The sequence below is a fragment of the Aegilops tauschii genome, chromosome 5, assembly GCF_002575655.3.
Source record: "Aegilops tauschii subsp. strangulata cultivar AL8/78 chromosome 5, Aet v6.0, whole genome shotgun sequence".
Taxonomy (NCBI): domain Eukaryota; kingdom Viridiplantae; phylum Streptophyta; class Magnoliopsida; order Poales; family Poaceae; genus Aegilops; species Aegilops tauschii.
Genome location: NC_053039.3, coordinates 579,264,531 through 579,287,326, shown reverse-complemented (window position 1 = coordinate 579,287,326; position 22,796 = coordinate 579,264,531). Strand labels below are relative to the sequence as shown.

At 41.7% G+C, this 22,796-nt stretch overlaps 1 protein-coding gene and 1 pseudogene across 4 annotated transcripts; one reads left to right on the top strand and one right to left on the bottom strand.

Moving 5' to 3' along the window:
* Window positions 1-2,971: 2,971 nt before the first annotated feature.
* On the bottom strand, window positions 2,972-7,337 carry LOC109761721 (beta-fructofuranosidase, insoluble isoenzyme 4-like). Of its 4 annotated transcripts, none has more exons than XM_020320551.4 (8): window positions 7,249-7,337; window positions 6,706-6,829; window positions 5,291-5,299; window positions 4,335-5,209; window positions 4,077-4,235; window positions 3,742-3,983; window positions 3,551-3,644; window positions 2,972-3,476 (listed from the first exon to the last, which is right to left on the bottom strand). In XM_020320551.4, the coding sequence occupies exons 1-8, from the start codon at window positions 7,279-7,281 to the stop codon at window positions 3,288-3,290; spliced, it is 1,725 nt and encodes a 574-aa protein (XP_020176140.1). In that variant the 5' UTR covers window positions 7,282-7,337; the 3' UTR covers window positions 2,972-3,287. The 4 variants fall into 4 exon arrangements, with proteins under 4 accessions (XP_020176140.1, XP_073354618.1, XP_073354617.1 ...); XM_073498517.1 differs by having other exon boundaries at window positions 5,291-5,321; window positions 6,707-6,829; XM_073498516.1 differs by having other exon boundaries at window positions 4,335-5,299.
* A 5,234-nt stretch (window positions 7,338-12,571) lies between these two features.
* Window positions 12,572-20,890, top strand: LOC120964205 (uncharacterized; annotated as a pseudogene).
* Window positions 20,891-22,796: the final 1,906 nt, after the last annotated feature.

The window sequence follows — 22,796 nt, the reverse complement described above, 5'->3', positions numbered from 1 at the left end:
TGGTAAAATCAATAGAAAAAGCCTGATTCCCAAACTGGTTTCTTGTATAAGTTGAAGTCCATAGGTGGGCCCATTTAGCTTTCTAGCTCACTCTGTTTTCTACCATTGGTTGTGACATACAGGAGGATTTTCCAGCGCAGCTATATCTCTATTACTACAAGACGGTTGGCGATCGCTAAATGGGCTGGCCCAATATGGCCGGTTTTGGAAATCTTCTACCCCGGTTTTAGAAGTTTCCACGCATTCTTTTAATTTTCCAGTTTCCAGTGCTTTATTTTTATTTTTTCAACAAATGTTTACTTTTTAATACATGTTATACATTTTTTGTATACATGTGGAACGTTTTTCATACATACTGAATATTTTTCAAATACATGATCTACAATTTCTTTTGAAATACATGTTTTGATTATTTTTTGAATACATGTTAAATGGATTTAAAATACATATTAGTTTTTTAATGGCATGAAGCATATTTTCAAAATTATGCAAACCATTTTTTATATTGTATAAACATTTTTTAAATGTGACCAACATATTTTTTGAAATTCTTGAGCATATTTTGGAGACACGTGAATATTTTTTTAAATGTCAGCTACGTTTTTTGCATGGTAAAAAAGATTTTTCAATGACGCAAACCTTTTATATATTGTATAAATATTTTTCAGAAAACACATAAATATTATAAACTCTAAACCCTATTATGACATAAACTTCATGGAAAAGCAAGCATTTTTAATGGATTACAGGAACAACAAGCATTTCATGGAACTTGAACAAAAATGACTAATGATTACATGCGGGTTTTTTTTTGGAAAAGGAGCATTGCCCCTGCCTCTGCATCTGGACGATGCATGTAGCCATTATATTAATTATTCTCACAGACCTTGCAAAGCACTACATGGAACTTGAACAAAAATGACTAATGATTACATGTAGCCATTACATGGAACTTGAACAAAAATGACTAATGACTACATGCGTTTTTTTTTTGGAAAAGGAGCATTGCCCCGGCCTCTGCATCTGGACGATGCATGTAGCCATTATATTAATTATTCTCAGAGACCTTACAAAGCATTACATCAGTAAGCCTGAAGCCACCATCTTGGCGACACCTGTCACTACTCCTATCCCCTTGATGCAGGGGTGCCGAATGTCCGAGCCTAATACCAAACAGACACCGCATCAAAACCTAACATCTAATGTCGGATGCCCCATCCGAGCCACATACCGGGAATGGGTCACACACCGGTCAGGCGCACTCACCGAGGCTACCGCCGTCGTCATCCACCTAACCATCTTCAGAGCAGGTACTGACGCAAAGACCTTGCCAGGTCAGCTGGCGACGCCACCATGGCGCCAGACAGGCGCCACCGCCCTGCGCTCGTCCATCCAGCCGCATCTGTCATCGATATCCAGCTACACCATGCCGCCAATACTCGTTGTCATCGACGCGGTAGAAACAACGCCGCACCTCCTGGCAGCCTCCACACCGTCGCCGCTGCTGGAGCTACATGGAGTCCATCACCCACAGCATCTCTCCGCCGAACAGCAGAACCACCCAAGACGGCGCCTCCATGGGGGGTACGACGCGAAGGACGCCGCCGCCGCCCAATCCAAACTGAATTTTGGACTTTCGTCCGGGAGGGGTTCGGAGGTGGATAGGAGAGACCTCGACATCGCCTCCACGGAGGGTAACGGCGTTGAGAGACGTCGCCGATGCCGGACCGAACAAGCCGATCAAAGTTTCCTCCGGTCCCCATCCTATACCACCATACCTCCGTCGGCTTCGGATCCGGCAACAAACCACGAACCGAAACCTGCAGAGATGAGAGAGCCATGCGGCTCAACCCACCATGAAGGAGGATCGAGAAGAATCCATCGTAGATCTCCATGCACCGAATCCAGCGATCCGGCGTGGTCAGCAACGACTACCACCACCCCGCGGCGGCCGACGGCGTTCAAGCCGAAGACCCAGAATTGGATCCGATCTGAACCCGGCAGCGCCCGCGACCACCGATCTCGCCCACCACGCAGCCGTCACCACGCCGCGAGCAGGCCGCCGCCGCTGTTGCGCCGCGCACGACGTCGCCAAGAAACCCGCCCGCTGCGCCGCCCGACCCCACGCTAGCCCGGCGCCCCGCCTGATCTGGCTGCCCCGCGTCAGCAGCGACGGACAAGAGGTAGAGACGCACCGCCGCCGCCCAGCCAGCCAAGCTTTGCCCGGCGGCGAGGAGAGGGGGAGGCGGAGGAGGGCCGAGAGGACGGCGGCTAGGGTTCCCCCCGGGTCGCCCGTGGGGGCGACGCGAGGGGACGAGGGGGACGAGGGCCTGTCCAAGACACGAGGAATGATTACATGCGTGAAAATGACAAAGATAATAGGAGTGCAGCATTTTATTCAGGTGGCGGAGCTAGCAGCAGGTTACGACTGGTGCTCTGCTATATTGAGTGATAAACTTCTGTGATTTCCTGTTTCTGTACATTATATGAAGGGATTATAAGGCAAGTTGTTGCTAGGCCTGGGGCTATAGCCATAGCTGCCCCAGGCCTGTCTCCGCCAGGTCGGAATCACTCAGGTAAATCCAAGTTTGACGATGCTTCGACATCAAATGCAACACAATTATAAACACTTTAACAATGCAAAATCCCTCTCTCTCTCTCTCAAAATAAAATAAAATATGGTGGTTCAAGGACAAGTCAGTAGGCTGCTTAGATGCTTCTTTGGATTTGCCTGTGATGAAATCGAAAGACAGGGCACCATTTTCTTTTTCTTTGAATGGCTTCTATCAGAGAAGCATGCCAATCGTTGGTAAGTGGACCTATTCTGATTGTATCGGCTGCTATTTTGTCGACTTCATGGAAACCCATTTCTGTGTTTTCACTTTTCACTTTTTTGTTTGACGGGGTTCTAACCTTGACATCTTCATTCTGTGTTTTTGAACATTCTGGTGGTAGCTGAACTGCTACAAAATTGAAGCAACAAATGTCCTTAAACCATATCATTCAGGGACCACAGTGAAGAGCAGTACTGTATCTTACAATCTCGCAAGCACAAACACATTTTCATCAGGAATTCTGGCATGCACAAGCTCATATTATTCACTCCAAACCTCTGCAAATTTAAATCATAGCTCATGGGCGTTGATGCCAATGCTGACAATAAGCACATACTATGCTTATTTACCAATTGCCTCTACTTCAACTACCCATGCTAAATACTGAAATCAACAAGTGATTAGATTAAGATGGTCCTCCAATCACATGTCAATTAGAATTGCTCTTCTCAATTAAACACTCGCTTGTGCTCTTCTCATGCTCCATGCCCTAAGCTGCGGCACTATGACCGTGGCACTTCCATTGTTGAAGGCATACATGTGGGCACAGCCGATGTCATCGACAAGCGCCACTGGATAAACTCTAGCCATGATGCAGACCCTGCCACCGCCGCCAAAGCTCTCCACCGCAGACCGATCAATCTGCATGGCATTGTTGATTTTCAGTTCGGTCATGCAGTGAATAATAGGATAAATGACAAAGCCTCCCAACTCACCAGAGTTCTGAGAGATATCTTTCTTTCCTTTTCAAAGTCAAATTCAAAGAAGCCCCCATAGGCTGGTGTGTACAGTCCTGGTCTCAGGGAAGACCTACAAAAAGAAATGAAAATATTTCCTTTTAGTTGCCAGACATCAATAGATATGGACATTTATGGAAAAGACTAGGGTAAAAAATATAAGCACTAACCTTCTTAGATCAGAGCACATGAGGACCATGTAATTTTGTTGTGATTTGTAAACTCGGAAGTGCACATCAGTGTGCTCCTCCATGTTGTCGGAGGCCAGAATAACAAATCCGAATGGCCCTATGCCACCATGAACTGATGCACCCGCTTCCCGGCAGTGCTTCTCGGTGTCAAAAAGCCAGGAAGGATCAAAAGGGTCGGCATCATTGATGGACGTCAGCTCAAAATCTATCTCGACATCAGCCTGTTTCAAGAAAATGATGTGCCTGGTTAGCTTTTTGATGTAAGAAAAATTCTTTGGAAGACCAGGTAAGCACGTTTGTGAAAAGGAAATTACCTGCAAAGTCTCAATTCCCTTGATCTCAAATAGATCTCCCTTCTTCAGCTCTAATGCTTGATGGTTGATTTCATTTGTTCGAAGGGACTCAATCTCTTCAACTGGCCACTGCAGCAACTGCTTGCCATGGCTGTCTAACCAAATTGTCCTTGGGATTGACTAAAATGAGATTAAATATGTTACACTGATTTGTTACATCAGTTAAATCATTTTTTCGGTTTGATGCAATTACAGCCAATTAAGGGTAAATTTTCTTACATGGATTCCTGCCCAGCCTTTTGCAACATCATCTGAAGAACTATCTGTCTCGCTACTCCAAGCCCATATGATCCTTCGGCCATGTTTTGAGTCAAAGAAGGATTTTGAAGCATAGAAATTCCCATAATCAATCCTCGGCCATAGCCGACTGTCATCTAGGACAGTATCGGGCACAAAGGCATCACGTTTGAGATCATAAACCCCAATCATGTACATGTCATCAGTGCAATTCATGCTAACTTTGAGGACATGCTTGGCGCCATTTGGGATTGCTGAAGACAAGTCCAGTCCACCCCCACTTCCAGGCAATACTGCAAAAAAATCTAGACACTCCCACATATTGGAGGAATTGGATGAATATAGTGGGTGTTCAACTCTAGTCCAATTCAAGAAGTCTTCACTCTTGTACAAAAGTGCAGCACTATAGCCGTTCAACTCAGCACCAACTGCTATTCTCCATAGTCCATCCGGTCCGATCCAACCGGTTGTCGGATCCCTGAACTGGCTCGAGTTCAAGCCTGGTACGACCGGTTGGATAACTGGGTTATTGTGTGCTTTGGTCCATTCCCTCAGGTATGGATCAGACCGGTTTTTTGGAAGCGCAATGTTTTGGACCTGATGCTTCTGTATGTCGAGGAGACCAGTGTATATGATGATCGGTTGATCACCAGATAGAATTGTGGCTGAGCCAGTCCAGCAACCACTTATGTCACTTGGGGTATCCGGTTCTATTGCGGGTTCAAGATTGATCCAGTTGATGAGGTCCATTGAAACCGAATGGCCCCAAACAATGTTATAGGAGATATTGGGATTATAAGAGCCATTGGGGTTATACTGGTAGAATTCATGGTAAACTCCATTGTAGTACATTGATCCTGAAATTTTTATAAAGACAATATGAGATATACAATGTTGCGATTCTTCTTCCTTTTTATGTATGCCGGAGATTTTCATACCACATGGATCTTTTTTGTTGTCGTAGATTTCCGCGCATTGCCAATACATCAAATATATGAAAAAGTGAGAGAATGTCAATGTGCAACAAATGTACAATTAATATGATTTGGTTATTGGTAAAATGGTGCAAAAGATATTCTAGATTATAAAGCATGTCAGTACTCCATTACTACGGTCTACGGTATGGGTATAACAGATATGTCTAATATAATGAGACACATGATGTAACACCCGATTTGATGTGGATTTTCTCAGTGGTTTTGTTTTCTCTTGTGGGTCTTTGTTTTTTACCGCCTACGTTTGGACCAAATCCATATTATTTACCCATTGACATGCACCCATTCCCTAGACAGTATGTCCCAATATTTGTCCTTCCATTTACCCCTGTTTAAATGTTTATATTGCTCCAGTGCCGCCACTCAAAAAGCAAACAGTATCCAGATAATTTTGAAAATTCAGGAAAATTCTTTAAGACTTCTTCAGTTATATCTCTAAAGATACTAAGCTCCCTAGAAAGATACAAAGAGTTCTCCGCAGTGAGATGTAAATCGTTTTTCTTTGTTTTTTGCCTCTAAGCTTTCTTTAAAGCTTGTATGAAATCCAAATCTACAAAAAACTCCCTCCATCCAATAGTTCAGAAATTCCGCATAAGCTCCAATTGTTTTTTTTGCTAACGTAGTCAAATTTTACTAGTGCGATTTTGCGGAGGTATCTTCGGAATATGGCTACCATCATATATGGTATATTATCAAAAATCTAACTACAGCGCCTTTCACCGAGCACCTATTTTGTGCAAAATTCAACATATAGACTTGCACAAGTAAGGATTTGGCTACATACTTTTCTATCGCCTATAATTATTTTTGACACAGACATTTAAAAATGATACTACTGTAATAGTATTATATATTCGAAAGTGATACTACTGTAATAGTATATATTCCCTCCGTTTCAAAAACTAGTGCTTACTAGTTTTCTTTAAAGTAAAACATGTCTATGTTTGACCAAGCTCATACAAAAAAAAATCAACATCCACAATACAAAATTAGTATAATTAGATTCATCATGAAGTGTATTTATATTTTATTTATTTAGTATTTAAAATATCAATGGCTTATTCCATAAACTTGGTTAAACATGGATATGTTTGCATTTAGAAATGTAATATGCACTAAATTGTGAAACGAAGGGAGTATATTTTAACAAGTATATTATCGAATATTGGCACACCAAATTAAGATCGGCTACTAGGTTTAACAAGTATATTATTGAATATTCCAGTTAGGCGAAATGCTGACCAATTTGTCTTGGACCAACAGGACAAGAAAAGCACACCAAATATATCTGACAGGTCACAAAAAAATTCAACAGAAAGTATAGAGGAAACTTAAAAAGGAATCGGAGGTAAACGTACCATTGATCCAATTCTTTGGGGGTTGGAAGTGGTAGTCAGTCCTGTACCTCTTGCCGACGATGGAGCGGGCCTTTGGAGATTGTGGGTAGAAGAAGACTCCCTCTCCATTGCTACAAGGTCGTACCTAAGACATTCGGTGCCAGCATGAAAGGTGAAGTGAGGTCCTACTTATAGAAAGAAGGAAAACCATTCTAAGACGACCAAATATTTCGAAACTCATACCAGTCTTATCGTGTCATATTCACAAAGTTTTATGAGAATATCCGCTATGACGACAATTTGTTTTGCTATTTCAAATACATTAAAACTAGCAGTCTGAAAACAAGTTGTTTAAATTATAACGGTTTCAAAGCGAACATAGTTATAGGATATCGTTGAAATATACTCAGTTGAGTGGAATATAGAGGAGATGTTTTAGGGGAGCTCCTTTGTAGAAACTAGTTAGTAGACTTACATTGCTTTCTCTAAGATTATATCAGAGACTTGATTCAATTTGTAGAAGGAAAAAGGAGATTTAGAGGCAATTGAGTGGACATGGCTTACCAGGATTTGGAAAACAATGCTGGTGGAGAACATACACGCAAGGCCAGCAAGCCAGCTGTAATAGCATAACACTAATTAATCGTAAGAAACAAATTGAATAATTAATGAAGTTAACAAACAATGGAATGATTCATGGACTTACACTGTCAAGACAGGCATCAAGAGTAAGTTGACAGCAGCAGCATCCAGCCAAGCAGCAGACAAATAAGGAACATTTGTAATGCAAAGTTAGTCAAATTAACACTTGGGCATTCGCAGGAAAAGAAAGATGGACATATGGATATTAATACGAATGAACTACTCAATCGATGGACGTACTAATTGGTTTGATGCGATATTTGGCAAAAATAAAAATTTGCCAACAATTGACAATCTTTCTAGAAATTATCAAGAACCACTTGATAGACAACCAATTGGTAGAAACTTTTTAGATTTGCTAATAATTAGCATGTGAAATATTGACATCAAACACGAGGAAGCAATTCCGGTTAGCTATCTCAAAACCAAAAATCAACAAAGAAAATATTAAGATCAAACCAATTAGTAATGCACCAAATGCGGTTGGGATTGGAATGCAACAACTATAATTAACTCAAACATCCAGCTGAACTGAGAATCTCTCGATTGTGCTTGATTCGGGAGGGGACAAGTAAGAAAGAATCCCTCACCTTGCAAATGCACGGTCATCAGCATCGACGGGCGGCAAAGAATGCAAATGTTTCCCAGCGAGCAACTTGAACGAAGATGAGATATATTATACTATTAACAAGGTAGGTAGTTAGGTAGGCTTCCGTGAGTTGGAATGCATGTTCCTTGTCAGTTTGTGTGGCCATTGGCTGGCATTGGTTGGTTCCTACTGTTTTCTGTTGGTGGACATGTCTTTTTCACTTGTCCATGTACCTAAGTACATCCATGGTTATGCCGGATATGTCTTCTCCTCCTCTTGTCCACATCCTTCTTTATGCTTCTCCATTTGTCTCCTAGTGAGTGACTAGCATGATCCATTGGAGACAGAGTTGTTGAGTTGTTTTTGTCAAGATTTATAGTTGATGCAGTTGTCTTGTGGCATTTGTCCAGAGTTGTTGAGTTGTTTTTGTCAAGATTTACAGTTGATGCACTTGTCTTGTGGCATTTGTCCAGAGTTGTTGAGTTGTTTTTGTCAAGATTTACAGTTGAGGCACTTGTCTCGTGGCATTTGTCCGGCGAGCTAACATTTGTCCTCCTCATTTGCTTGCTACATGGGCCTGGCCCAACGCACATTTCCTCTTCATTTTAGTTCCTTTTTTTTTATTACCATGGAGAAAAAAGATCTTTTTTCTTCTGTTTTTTTAACTAACGGCCGTGTTTAGTTCCTTTTTTCAACTGATGTTTCATTTGACCTTCAATTTTGAGAGGTTTCATTTAATTTTAAAAATGATGATGAACTCTAAATTGTATCCATGAATTCAAAGTTGTCTATGACTTCGAAAAATATTTACATATTCAAAAAATTGAGAAAGCTTGTGAAATTTGAAAAATGTTTGTGAAATTAAAATAATGTTAACGAATATGAATAAGTATTAAAAATTAAAAAATGTTTATAAAATCAAAAAAAATGTTCGTGAAATCATACAGATGTTCATGAAATTGAAAAGGATATCCCTGACTTTGTTTTTTTTCAAATTTTAAAATTATTAACGAATTTTAAAAACATTTACGCTTTTTGAAAAAAATATGAATTTTAAAAGAAATATATGTTTAAAATAATGTTAACAAGTTTGAAAAAGTCTATGAACTAGAAAAGGAAAAAAAACTTAAAACATACAACGGAAAACATAAAACAGACAGAAAAATGGGTGAAAACACGTTGACGTCTTGCTTATAGCGAGACAGAATGACGTCGCATAAAGGAATGTTGTACTATTCTGCCCTAGTTGCGTATCCGTTCTTCCTGTTCTGCACTCGGCTCATTTATTTTTATTTTTCTAATTCCTTTTTATTTCAAAAATGTAATCAAATATTTTTATAGGTTTCCCAAATTAATTTAATTGGGTTTTCAAAATGTTCACTTTAAAAATATTCCGGCAATGTAACAGTTTGTTCACGCGGTTTAAAAAATTCGCTATCATTCAGAAACTATTTTTGACATTTTAAATTGTTCATACGTTTAGAAATATGCTGTCGAAATTTTAAAAAAATAGTTGTCACATTTTAAAAGTATTCACATGTTTAAAAAATATAGGTTCATGACATTTTTGCAAGGAAAATTATGAGTTGTAAAATATAGTACATGTAATTTAAAAAAAATGTTTTGTACCATTCAAGTAAATATTCATGACAATAAGGTTTTCACATTTAAATATATGTTCATGACATTTTCTAAAATGTTCCATGCGTGTTGAAAAATGACCAACCAGTATATAAAAAATGTTCAATGTCCATTATAAAAATGTTAAACCTATGTTCATAAATCTATTCAACCTGAATTTTAAATGCTCGACATGTCTCTGATAAGTGATTCACATGTATTAAAATGCTTATGTACATTTTCAATAATTACAACATGTATTTAAGAAAAAGGTAAATTAAAAATGATAGTATTTTTTAAAAAGACTGTGCGAAGAACTAAAAATAAAGAAGAAAATGAATGCTGATAAAAAAAAGATGGGTTTATCATTTATGCCATTGGTTGTGTTCCATTACTCGGTTTTGCCACTAGGAATTTCAACTGCTCAGAAAAGCCATCGCTTCGTTAGGCACATGCTCAAAAATGCCACTGGGCACCATTATTGTCTGCTCAAATCCCGTTTGCCATGTCATAATGACCAAAATACCTATATAACAACATGTCAGCTCTTCCTCTATCTCACTACAATAAAGTGTGGGTCCCACTTGATCCGAATAGCATTCTTACAAGTGGGGTCCAAACTTATCATTGTGAGATAGAGAGAGCTGACATGTGGGTATAAGGGTATTTTCATCATATAACATGGTCAACGAGTTTGACCTGAAAATAACGATGTCTAATGGCATTTCCGAGCAAACATCTAATGGAACGATGGTATTTTTGAGATATCTAATGGCATTTTTTAGCAAGCATCTCATGAAACGATGGCATTTTTGAGTACTAGCAATTTCTAATGACAAAACTGAATAGTGAGACACAACTAATGGCATAAATAATAAAAACCCCCAAAAAGAAAAAAAGTGAAGAACCTTTCAATACCGAACAGAATGTTTCTATAACCGGTCCGTAGGAGCGTTCAAGGAAAGAGGCACTATTTGGCCAGCCCACTAAGAAAAACACTCTAGGTGAGGCTTTCTTGAGAGCGACTAATTGAGGAGCACTCCTTCGGAGCCTCCCCAAGGGTCACTTGGGGTCGGCTGAGAGTGTGCCACTTGGCGTGCTCTTAGCCGCCACCACGTGTCTCTTGACGCACCCTTTGGATTTTATTTTATTTATTTATTTGCACATGTTTTCGGATTTTTAGATGGTTTTTTCCTTGTTTTTTTGGCATTTCAGTTTTCTACCGGTCTTTCTTAGCTCTTGGACAACAAAAGTTACAAAAAAATGCGCAAAAAAATATGTTTTTTTCTTCCATGAGAGGCACGGCCGTGCCTCTCGGAAACGGAAAAAAGAACGCGTTTTTATTTTTTTCCTTTCGCGAGAGGCACGGTTTTGCTTCCGCGGGAGAGACGATCGTGCCTCTCGGAAACAAAAAAATGTGTTTTTTTCTTCCGTGAGAGGCACAGTTTTGCTTCTGCGAGAGGCACGGCCGTAAACGGCTTTCGAAAAGGAAAACAAAGTGCTCCTGGCCTGATTTTGTCGTCTGGTTCTCTTTGCGAAAAAAGTTTGTCAAAATCTATCAAAATTGTATATAGTTTGGAAGATCTCGACGCAAGAAATCTATGTTGAAAATGGTTTGAGATTTGGCCACACGAGTCAAGAGATCAAATATATTGAATAAATGTATCTACGAAAAAAGGGAAAACTACAAGGTTGCGACAAGGGGCGCACATGCAGCATGCCACTTGTGACAACCTGTGGTGGGGGAAAGTAATCTTTGGAATGAGTGCTCCTCAATTAGTGATTTCGGATTTTCTTCGGTCTCGGAATAAGCGGGGCACGTCTATTTATTGGTTACAGCGAAATCAAGGGGAGGGCTTGCCCAGGTATACACGGGCCACAACCACGTTTTTTTTTGCTTTTTTCACGTTTTCTGATTTTTCCTTTATGTTTTTACTTTTTTACTTAAAAATATTCTAAATCTATATATTAATTAAAACATTAGAAAGTATATTTATCACGTATACAGAAGTGGTATACGAAAAATGTTAATCAAGCATTTGAAAAAATGTTGAACAAATTGTGAAAAATGTTAATCAAGCATTTGGAAATTGTTAAATGTGTATAGAAAAATGATCACCATGTACTACAAAATGTTAATCAATTGGAAAAAATGTTCATCAAGCATTTGAATTAATATTGAGAAAGTATGTGAACATTGTTGATGAAGCATTTCAGAAATGTTAAATGTACATAGGAAAAATGTTGACCCTATACAAAAAATTGTTAATCTTGTATTTGGAAAAAATGTTAATCAAGAATTTGAAAAAAATATGTTAAAAATCTGTATAAAAATGGTGACCTGTATTCATTATTTTAATCTTGTGAAAATGTTAATCTTATATTTGGAAAACGTTAATCAAGCATTTCAAAAATCTTAAAAAAATTATAGAAAAAATGTTGACCATGTATTAAAAATGTTAAACTTGTATCTAACAAATGATAAACGTGCATTAAAAAGGGTATTAGATATATACCAAAAATGTGTATTGGAAAACAGTGAAAATCGGAGAGAAAATGAAAGAAAGCCAGATGAAAAACGAGAAATAGCAATAACGCAGTCTCGCACACACATGTATAGCCCATGAGTGTACGTCGTCCTGTTTTACTATCTTCCACCGATCGCGTGAGCAACGACGCACAAGGTTTACGTACTTCTACAATAGCCTTTAGGCCCTAAATCGACCCAAGTGATCTTGTTATTAAGGTCAATGGGCTTGGCACAAGTAGTAGCAGCTACCTAGCTGGCGGCGGATCGGTCAGCATAACCCACGCATCCACATGAAAAGGAACTTGGAGCAAGGGATCACGACCTAGCACGCGCTGCATTTTTGCCTCTCGCCCACGAAAGATCTAGGGATGCAGTCGCAATCCGCGCGGCACGTCGGTGCTCTGTGTCAACTTTCAATTTGAGTTTTGCCGACTTGTCAACTCTTCCACGAAAGATCGATTACGAGGTGTAATGTTTTGAAGGTTATCCTGGTGAGTATCTATTAGAAAGTGTATGTAACGACGCGGGGTGCCAGACCGGGCGTCTGGTCTCGCGCGCGAGTAGCAGACCGACCGAGCAGCGAGGACGTTCTCTCTCGATTCCAGTCTCCAGATCAAATCCCCTTTCCCTAACCTAGCGCTAGCTGAGGCTCCGGCGGCGGCGAGCGTTTCTGGTCCGGCGGCCGGCCTTCTCCTCTCGCCTCTCCCTCAGTTCCTCCCCTCCACTCCGGCCAGCTCCCCTCCCCTCCGTCCGGCCCTCTCCTCCGCAGCTCCGCCAGGCGCCAGGCCGCCAGTTCGCCTCCGGCTTCCCCAGCGCGGCAGCTACCGCCAACGCCCTCCATCGATAGTCTGGCCTCGGATCAGCGCCGTCCAGCAGCAGCAGGTAGCAGGTCCGGCCTCGGTTCCACACTTCCTCTGTTTCTTTCCCTCTGTTTCTAACAAATCTGTAGATTATTCAGTGAGTGCTTGTAAATTTAAATTGAACTCGATTCATTTGCTGCATATGATCATACATGATTGCTACTTGATTCATTTGCTACATATGATCATAATGTAAACTTGAAGCCAAAAAATGCAGTAAGCTGAAATTGCAATAACTTCCTTTACTATGTGATTCATTTCTTGCTTACTATGAAAATTGAAGTGTTTGTCCCATGTACATTAGGCCATGCCACATTGTCACTGCCACTGATTTCTATTTTGTTTATGTGATTGTCATGCAGATGAAGAAGAAGGATGTTAGCATATTCGAAATATGGGACAAATCTTCAAAGACAAGGAAAATAACTTCTACATCCACACCAACTTCTCTTTCCGTTGAGGTTGAGAGAAATCTGCAGCTAGCACTAGTGCAAAGACATGACGAAGCTCCGCAACCGGAGAGGGAGACAACCCCAATTGTAGAAGATGATGAAGCGGTCGATGAAGAAGATGAATCAATGCCCCAATTTGAAGCAGATTTGGCAGCTCTGGAACGTGATCCCGACAAGCGACTTCCCATATCTTCGTATCATGCCAATGACCAAGATAGAGTTAGAAGGAGATACATTGACTTGGGTGCTTGTCAACCAAAGGATCATAAGTTTGAGATCAGAGATTTTAGTGGACATCCCCGTCGCTTTTGCCTTACTTGGTTTAAGGATCATAAGTGGCTTGAGTATAGTGTGCAAGAAGAGGCTGCTTTCTGCTTTGTTTGCTACTTGTTCAAGGATAAAACAAAAAGTTCCGGAGGAGATGCATTTGTGAACGGTGGGTTTAATAATTGGAACTTGAAAGCTAGATTGAAGAGGCATATTCGTGCTGTTAGTAGTGCTCACGCTGAAGCTCAAGAAAAGTATAATATGTTCACTACACCTACAACATCAATTAGGGAGTCCATTGCTTCAAACACCACACAGTACAAGGTTCTATATAAGCTCCGTGTGACATGGACACTCAAGTGTTTAAGATTCCTATTGCACCAAGGTTTGGCATTTAGAGGACATGATGAAAGTTATGACTCACTAAATAAAGGAAAATTTCCTTGAGCTTTTAAATTGGCTAGCAGGAAACTTTGAAGAGGTTGATAGGGTGGTTCTAAAGAATGCTCCACAAAATTGTAAGATGACTTGCCATGATATAGGGATTTTTATTTCTATGCCCCTGGTTCCTTAGCTCTACTCATTCATCCCAACTCTGTTAACTTTTTCTCACTTTTCCCCACTCCCTTGCCCGAAACCCTCATAACTGGTTATAACGGACGTTGCCGTCGGGTCAATGCCTTTGACAGTTAGCTGACGAGTGGGGCCGCGTATACGTGGGCGCATGCAAGACCGCGGTCGTGGGGTAGCACGTGTCCATGGACATGCCCGAAACGTCCCATCATATAAAGAGGGCAACCACCTCCATCGCCCCTACCATTTTCCCCCAAATCCCCTCGCTGCCGCATCGTCTTCCTCTGCACGCCGTCGTCATCTCGCTCTCCTCCACTGCCTCCACCACACCGTCTCGCTCTCCCGCACCACATCCTCTTCCTCACCTTCATCGCCTCCATCTGTCAGATGGCCGACGCTCGTGGCGACGCCGGCGCAGCGGCCGGAGATGTGGTGGAGCTGTAGGGTCAGGGCGCGGTGACCGCGGATGTCCGCAGCGTCCATGGCGGTGCGGGGAAACTCGCAACCGCTGCGGATGTGGCGGGCTCTGCCTCATCGCTGCAGAAGGTGATGGCGTCGAGCGGCGCAGTCCATCCCGATGCCCCCGTTGCGCCGCCTGCCGTGGAGGAGCAGGTATTTGCACTTGCTTAGCTTGTAGAGTTAGTTCGATTGTGATTTATATAGTAGTTCAGATGGTTAGAGTAGTTGGTTTGACGGATGGGCCGGGGTTTTTTTGTATGGGTTGGGGGGATGGGGGTTTTTGGACTAGGGTTTGTTGGATAAATTGGTTGCAAAAATGCTAGCTAGATGTTGTGAACTATGATTTTAGGTGCTGCAATGATTGGGGTTTTTAGATTTGTTTTTAGATTTGGATAAATTCGTTGCAAAAATGCTAGATGTTGTGAACAGATTGGGGTTTTTAATGCTATGATGCTTATTAGATTTGTTTTTAGTGCTCACAGATTGGGGTTTTTAATGCTACTCAAGTTATTTGATTCAAGTTATATTAGCTCTGTTGTTCACAATATGTAGTTATATTAGCTCTGTTGTTCAATGTGTGTGCATGACAATGGAAAATGCAAATAGGATCATAGTATATTAGCCCTATGATCAAGTGTGCATATCTAAATTTCAATATGTAGTTATATTAGCTCTGTTGTTCAATGTGTGTGCATGACAATGGAAAATGCAAATAGGATCATAGTATATTAGCCCTATGATCAATGTGTCATCTGTGCATATCTAAATTTTCAATTGGCTTATGTATTTACTAGTGATGGATGTAATTGTATATTCAGGAGGATGATGGTTGGGGGAAGAGGAGGAAGATAGACTATACTTTCGACGACCCGTATAATGAAATTTAGATTGTTCATTTAGTTCGTTTGACATGGTGTATTCCCATGAATCTATAATGTACTAATGTAATTCATTCGTGTGTGCAGTATGTCTCTGGGGAAGATGTGGATGTGGACCGCGGCAACTTCGCCTCCTTCAAAGAGAAGGAAGAGGAGAAGATCAGGGTCAAGGGCGTGGATTACTACTACAAGAGCAGGACCAAAACTTGGCGCTGCCCCTACTGCACCACCAAGCCAAAGCCAAAATCCGGCCGCTTCGTTCACCTTCTAGCTCATGCAGAAGATGTGGCCATCCACGGCGAGGACTACAAGATCATGGGGCAGCATGCTGCCCTAGCCAAAGTCCTGTCTCCCCTTCCCTGATGTCATGATGTTATGATGTGTTTTAAGTACTTTAGGTTGTTTGCTGAACTATGTGGGTGAACTATGTTTGTGAATAGGATGTGGGTTACCTTTTGGTGGTTGGATGAATTTTATATGCATGTGGCTATCTATGTTGGGTATTTTTGTGTTTTTAAATTTATCTGCTATGATTTGTTTCATTGTTTTGAAAGTTCAGGTACTGCAATGATCACACATATGCTGCAAATATGCTGCAATCCATCATTTTATCAAGGGTTCCCTTTTATCAAATATTCCAATAACAGAGCAAAAAACAACATTTTAATGAAGATGTATTATCAACTATCTATGTTTGTGTAGAAGATCATGTGTGCAAAATTTGAGGTGATTTAGAGGAGGTCAAAGAAATTTGAATTTGAGAAATGTGCTCCAAATAAGCTCCCAGGCTAGGGTAAACAGCCCATTTGTAATCACATAAGACAACATTAATATAAAACTATAGGCCAAGTTTATTATTTTTGAATTAATCTTCATATTTTTACATTTTCTTTTGAAAACATATGCTTTAATATAAAAACTATTAAAAACACGTTTTGAAATATGAAAATGGAAAGCTAACTTCAGATCCTTCTTATTCACTTTAAAATAAAGCTTTAGTGATTTTTTGATTTTTTTAAATTTTTCAAAAACAGAAGGTAACACCACCTCCTCTCCTTGAACTCTATGAAATCATGTACATGATAGCTCATATGTGTGAAGGTTTTCTCATGAAAATGACCATAGAGCAAGTTTATGATTTTTGGTTGGTAACATGTCACATAAGACAACATTGTGAGCAGGTTTAATATTTTTTTGATTTTTTTAAAACTAATGGTGCTCATTTGACCTCGATCGTGCCAGCTAGGGTTTTTTCATGAAAATTACCATAGACCAAGTTTAGTATTTTTCCTCGTTAGGTTGTCTTATAAAACGACGAACGGCGAAGGTTTCATATTTTTCAATTTTTTTTAAATTAGTTATGCTCAGTCAAAGCCTTCGAAACCCCGTTGACCAGCTCAAAACCCCTCTAAACCCTGCGGGGTTTCGCTTAACCCTAGCTCCCAACGCCAGCCGTCCGATCATACCCTCGCGCCAAGCGATAGCCCTTAGATCTGGCCTTCTAGAAGGAACTAGGTGGGCTGGCTGTGTGCAGGCTCCGCGCCGTTGGATCACAAGGACGGCTCCGCATCGTTGGATCGTGGGGCGATCCGCGAGAGGCGATCCTATTGGTTGTGCTCGGCTGCTCGCCCACCACTGACTCCGTGAAAAAAATGTTGTTATTGGGCCCAAAAGGAAACCAAGCTCTGGTTGGGCCGTCGAATTGCGTCATTTATTTTGCATCGTTTGCTCTGTTTTTTGTGAACGTGCTGGCTCTGTATTTTCACATCGTTTTTTGCATCGTTTGCTCTGTTTTTTGCATCGTTCTTTTTTTCTATGCAAATGTAAAATGACCAAATTTATAAGGGCTAAATTTATTTTTATCATGCAAAATGGCCACAAACTATCAAAAAATGGGTCATTTTGCGTTTGTATAATGGCCACAAGCCCTCTATCTCTTTTTATCATGCAAAATGACCAAATTTTTAAGGGCCAAATTTAGTTTTATCATTCAAAATGGCCACAAGCTCTTCAAAAATTGTCTCTTTTTGTTCATATAATATAGGGTTTGACCACGGATTCCCACGCGTGCAATTAGCTTCTTTTTCTTCTTCTTTTCAAACCACCGTTTCCCACGCGTGTACACTCCCGATGCTGCGGTGGGTTTGAAAACGGGCTACTAACTTCACATTTGACCCCGTTATTGCCACGGCCAAATAACACGTAGCACTACGGCTATTTAAGCCACCCTCTGCCTCTGCCATCCCTCATCCATCTGCCCTTCTTGCTCTTCGACCCCATCTCCGTCTTCTGCACATCCCTCAGCCATGCAGTACACCGGACCAACCTACCGCTTCCCACCCACCGTGCCGGAGAGGCTCTACCCTACCGGCGTGTACGTTGATCGCACACTACATGTGTGGGCGATATCAAGGCTGAGGACCACAAGGAACTTCACCGAGTTCTTCCTCGCGTCCGGCTACCACCACCTCTCGAGGGGATCTCCAACGATGTTCCGCGTCGAGGAGGTCATCCAAAACTGGGTGGTGGTTGCTCTCCTTGCCCACTTCACCAACACATTCGACGCCTTCTACCTCCTCGGGCGGGTGTTTTGGTGTGGCTCCGAGTTCATCGCTTTCACCACCCACAACAGGTTCACGGAGTACAACAACATCTTCCCCACCGCGACGCGCATGCACACTCTTCCGTACCCCATCGACAACGCCCCGGAGGAGCAGTGAAAAGAGCGCCCGGAGGAGGAGCGAGGTGGAGAAGGCGGCGGCTAGGGTTCTAAACCCTCTATCTTTTTTTAGTCTATGTTATGTTAAGTTGTAATTGAACTATGTTGGAGTTGCTATGGGCATGTTGGCCCTTTTCTTAAATTCTATTATTAAGTTTTCTATCTATTCTATTATTAAGTTCTTCCTAGTTTGAGCTATGTGATCATGCTATGGGCTTGTTGGCCCTATCTACATATTGGGACTACATATTTGTTGATTATTTTCTTAGAGAGCTCGGCTTGTTAGTAGGGTTCCCTTGTTAGTAACCACCTAGTGCATGCAAGGAAGCTTTGTTAGTAGGGATGAATGAGTACAACTAAGCAAGGGAGTGGCTCTTTTTTTACACAAGCCACAAATATGTAGCCACCTAGCTAGAAGAGAGAAACCGGCGGCAGTGACCGTCGCTGCATCCGTGGCGGCTGGCGTGCAAGAAAGCCGCTCCGTCAGTGCATCGTGGCGGATGCATCGGCGCATGCAGGCTCGGTCGGCGCATCATGGGATCGTGGCATCGGCGCATGCAGGCTCGATCGACGCACGCAGACAGGGTTTGCTGGGTGCATGCATAGCAGGCTTCTGTCCTGGTGGCGCGCGCAGACGTTTAATGCAAGGGATGGCCCAACGAAACCACGGCCCAATGGTCGAACAGCAACACCACCCAACGCGGCCCCACTTGTCAGGTCGAACGGACGACACAGTCCAGCATGGCCCCACTAGTCAGAGTTAACGGTCAAGCCTTTGACCCGACGGTAACGTCCGTTGTGCCCAGTTATGAGGGTTTCTGGCAAGGGAGTGGGGAAAATTGAGCAAAAGTTAAGAGCGCGGGGATGAATGAGTAGAGCTAAGGAACCAGGGGCACAGATGTAAAAATCCCCATGATATACAACAAGAGTTGATCAAATGTTGTGCCCAGCTGACTACTAAACTAGTCATTGAAGATCTTGATGGTGGACATTTTGCAGTACTTGCAGATGAGTCTAGTGATATGTACCAGAATGAACAACTAGCTGTTTTCTTGCGTTATGTGGATAAGAAAGGAAGGACAGTTGTGAGATTTCTTGGTCTTGCCCATGTTGAAGACACTTCCTCTTTGACACTTAAAGCTGCAATTGAGGACATGCTTATGACATACAATTTGAGCTTTGCAATGGTCCGTGGGCAAGGATATGATGGGGCTAGTAATATGAAAGGTAATGCTAATGGCCTGAAGAAACTAATTATGGATGAGTCTCCTTATGCCTATTATGTCCATTGCTTTGCCCATCAACTACAATTAACTCTTGTTGCTGTTGCAAAGGAGAGTGGTGATTGTAATTGGTTATTTCAACATCTGGCATGTTTGCTAAATGTTCTACGCTATTCTTGTAAAAAGATGAGAATGCTTCGAATAGCTCAAGCTGAGGAACTTATTGCTGCATTAGAGTTGGAAGAAGTAGAAACAGGGACGGATTTGAATCAAGAAATGGGTATTGGAAGGCCATGTGATACTCGTTGGGTCTCTCACTACAAGACTGTCAACCATGTTATCTCTATGTATCCGGCAATAAGGCGTGTTCTCATAAGGGTTGCAAAAGAGTATAATGGCACAGAGGTAGTAGCAGCCATGACTATGTTGACATCATTTTGGACATTTGAATTTGTTTTCATGGCACACTTGATGCAAGAAATATTTGAATACACCGATGACTTGAGTAGAGCTTTGCAAAAGAAAGATCAAGATATTGTTAATGCTATGGAGATTGTTGATCTCACAAAGCTGCACTTGCAATGCTTGCGAGAAGATGAAGGGTGGAATGATTTTCTTCAGAATGTCACTTCTTTTTGTGTAAAGCACAAGATCAAAGTTGTTGACACGGAGGCTCCTTACTATCCTGCTAGGAGACCAAGAAGAGGGTTCTTCAATGGCGCAAAGAATTACCAACTCTTCAAGGTTGAAATGTTTGTGGGTGTCATTGATAGGCAACTTCAAGAGCTGAATGCAAGATTCTTCAAGAGCATTCAGTCCACGTGATTCATTTGCTGCTTGTGATAAAGAGAAGTTGGTTAGGCTTGCTAGAAAGTTTTATGCTAAGGATTTCACAAATGATGAATTGTCAAGACTTCCATGGCAATTAAGCATGTTCATTTCTCATGTGCGTAAGGATAAAAGGTTTAGCAAGTTGAAGAATCTATGTGAGCTTTCAGTTTTGATGGTTGAGACAAGAAAGAATGAACAATATTATATTGTTTACAAACTTCTTAAGCTGGTTCTCATTCTTCCGGTAGCCACTGCTAGTGTTGAGAGGGTATTTTCCTCGATGAAATGCGTGAAGAATTCACTAAGAAACAAAATGGGTGATGAATATTTGAACAATTGCTTGGTTACATTCGTTGAGAGAGAATTCTTCACGCAAGTGAAAGATGAGGATGTCATCAATCTCTTCCAGAAAGGGGATTGTAAAGTTATATTGTAATTTCCTTTGCTATTTGTATTTTTTCTTAATTATTAGAGATATTGCCACAATGATATTTTGCTACTATTATCGATGTATGGTCATTGAGTCATTAATGTTATCATCTTGGTGTACATTTATTGTTCTATTATATTGCTTTGGCATAAAAAAAATTAAAAGAATACCCAGCAGCAAATTCCTGGCTCCGCCACTGGCGGCACACCAGTGTTGTGTGTCGTCTATTGATGTAAGTGTTGCCGACTTGTCAAACCCGTTCGTTGTATGTATCATTAACAATTATGTTTTATGATAATAGTGTTTTTGTGTTGTTGATCCTAAAGAGATCAATAACGCAATGTCGCAGACACATGTATAGCGCATGAGTGTACGTCGTCCTGTTTTACTATCTTCCACCGATCGCGTGAGTAACGATGATGCAATGTTTACATACTTCTACAACAACCATTAGGCCCTACATCGTACTCGTAATGACCCAACTAATCATGTTATTAAGGTCATTGGGCCTGGTCCCAAGTAGTAGCACCTACCTAGCTGCAGTGGCGGCTGACCGATCAGCATAACCCATGAAGGAAATATGCCCTAGAGGCAATAATAAAGTTGTTATTTATATTTCCTTATATCATGATAAATGTTTATTATTCATGCTAGAATTGTATTAACCTGAAACTTAGTACATGTGTGAATACATAGACAAACATAGTATCCCTAGTATGCCTCTACTAGACTAGCTCGTTAATCAAAGATGGTTAAGTTTCCTAGCCATAGACATGTGTTGTCATTTGATGAACGGGATCACATCATTAGAGAATGATGTGATGGACAAGACCCATCCGTTAGCTTAGCACTATGATCCTTTAGTTTACTATTGCTTTCTTCATGATTCATAGATGTTCCTATGACTATGAGATTATGCAACTCCCGAATACCGGAGGAACACTTAGTGTGCTATCAAACGTCACAACGTAACTGGGTGATTGTAAAGATGCTCTACATGTGTCTCCGATGGTGTTTGTTGAGTTGGCATAGATCGAGATTAGGATTTGTCACTCCGATTGTCGAAGAGGTATCTCTAGGCCCTCTCGGTAATGCACATCACTATAAGCCTTGCAAGCAATGTGACTAATGAGTTAGTTACAGGATGATGCATTACAGAACGAGTAAAGAGTCTTGCCGGTAACGAGATTGAACTAGGTATGATGATACCGACGATCAAATCTCGGGGAAGTAACATACCGATGACAAAGGGAACAACGTATGTTGTTGTGCGGTTTGACCGATAAAGATCTTCGTAGAATATGTAGGAGCCAATATGAGCAGCCAGGTGCTGCTATTGGTTATTGACGGGAGATGTGTCTCGGTCATGTCTACATAGTTCTCGAACCCGTAGGGTCCGCACGCTTAACGTTCGATGACGATTGATATTATGAGTTTATGTGATTTGATGTACTGAAGGTTTTTTGGAGTCCCGGATGAGATCACGGACATGACGAGGAGTCTCGAAATGGTCGAGACATAAAGATTCATATATTGGAAGGTTATATTCGGACACCGGAATGGTTCAGGTCGTAATGGATAAGTTACGGAGTACCGGGGGTTACCGGACCCCTCCCCCCCCGGGAAGCTAGTGGGCCTCATGGGCCTTAGTGGAGAAGAGAGAGGGCTGGCCAGGAGGTGGCGCGTGCCCCCCCCTTGCCCCAATCCGAATTGGACAAGGGGAGGGGGTGGCGCCCCCTCCTTCCTTCTCTCCTCCTCCTCCTTCCCCCTTCTCCTACTTGGACTAGGATGAAAGGAGGAAACCTACTCCTACTAGGAGTAGGATTCCCCCCCCCCCCTTGGCGCGCCCCTTGTGGCCGGCCGGCCTCCTCCTCCCCTCCTTTATATACGGGGGAGGGGGCACCCCATAGACACACAAGTTGATCTTTAGCCGTGTGCGGTGCCCCCCTCCACAGTTTTCCACCTCGGTCATACTGCCGTAGTGCTTAGGCGAAGCCCTGTGCCCTGTGTCGGTAACTTCATCATCATCGTCACCACGC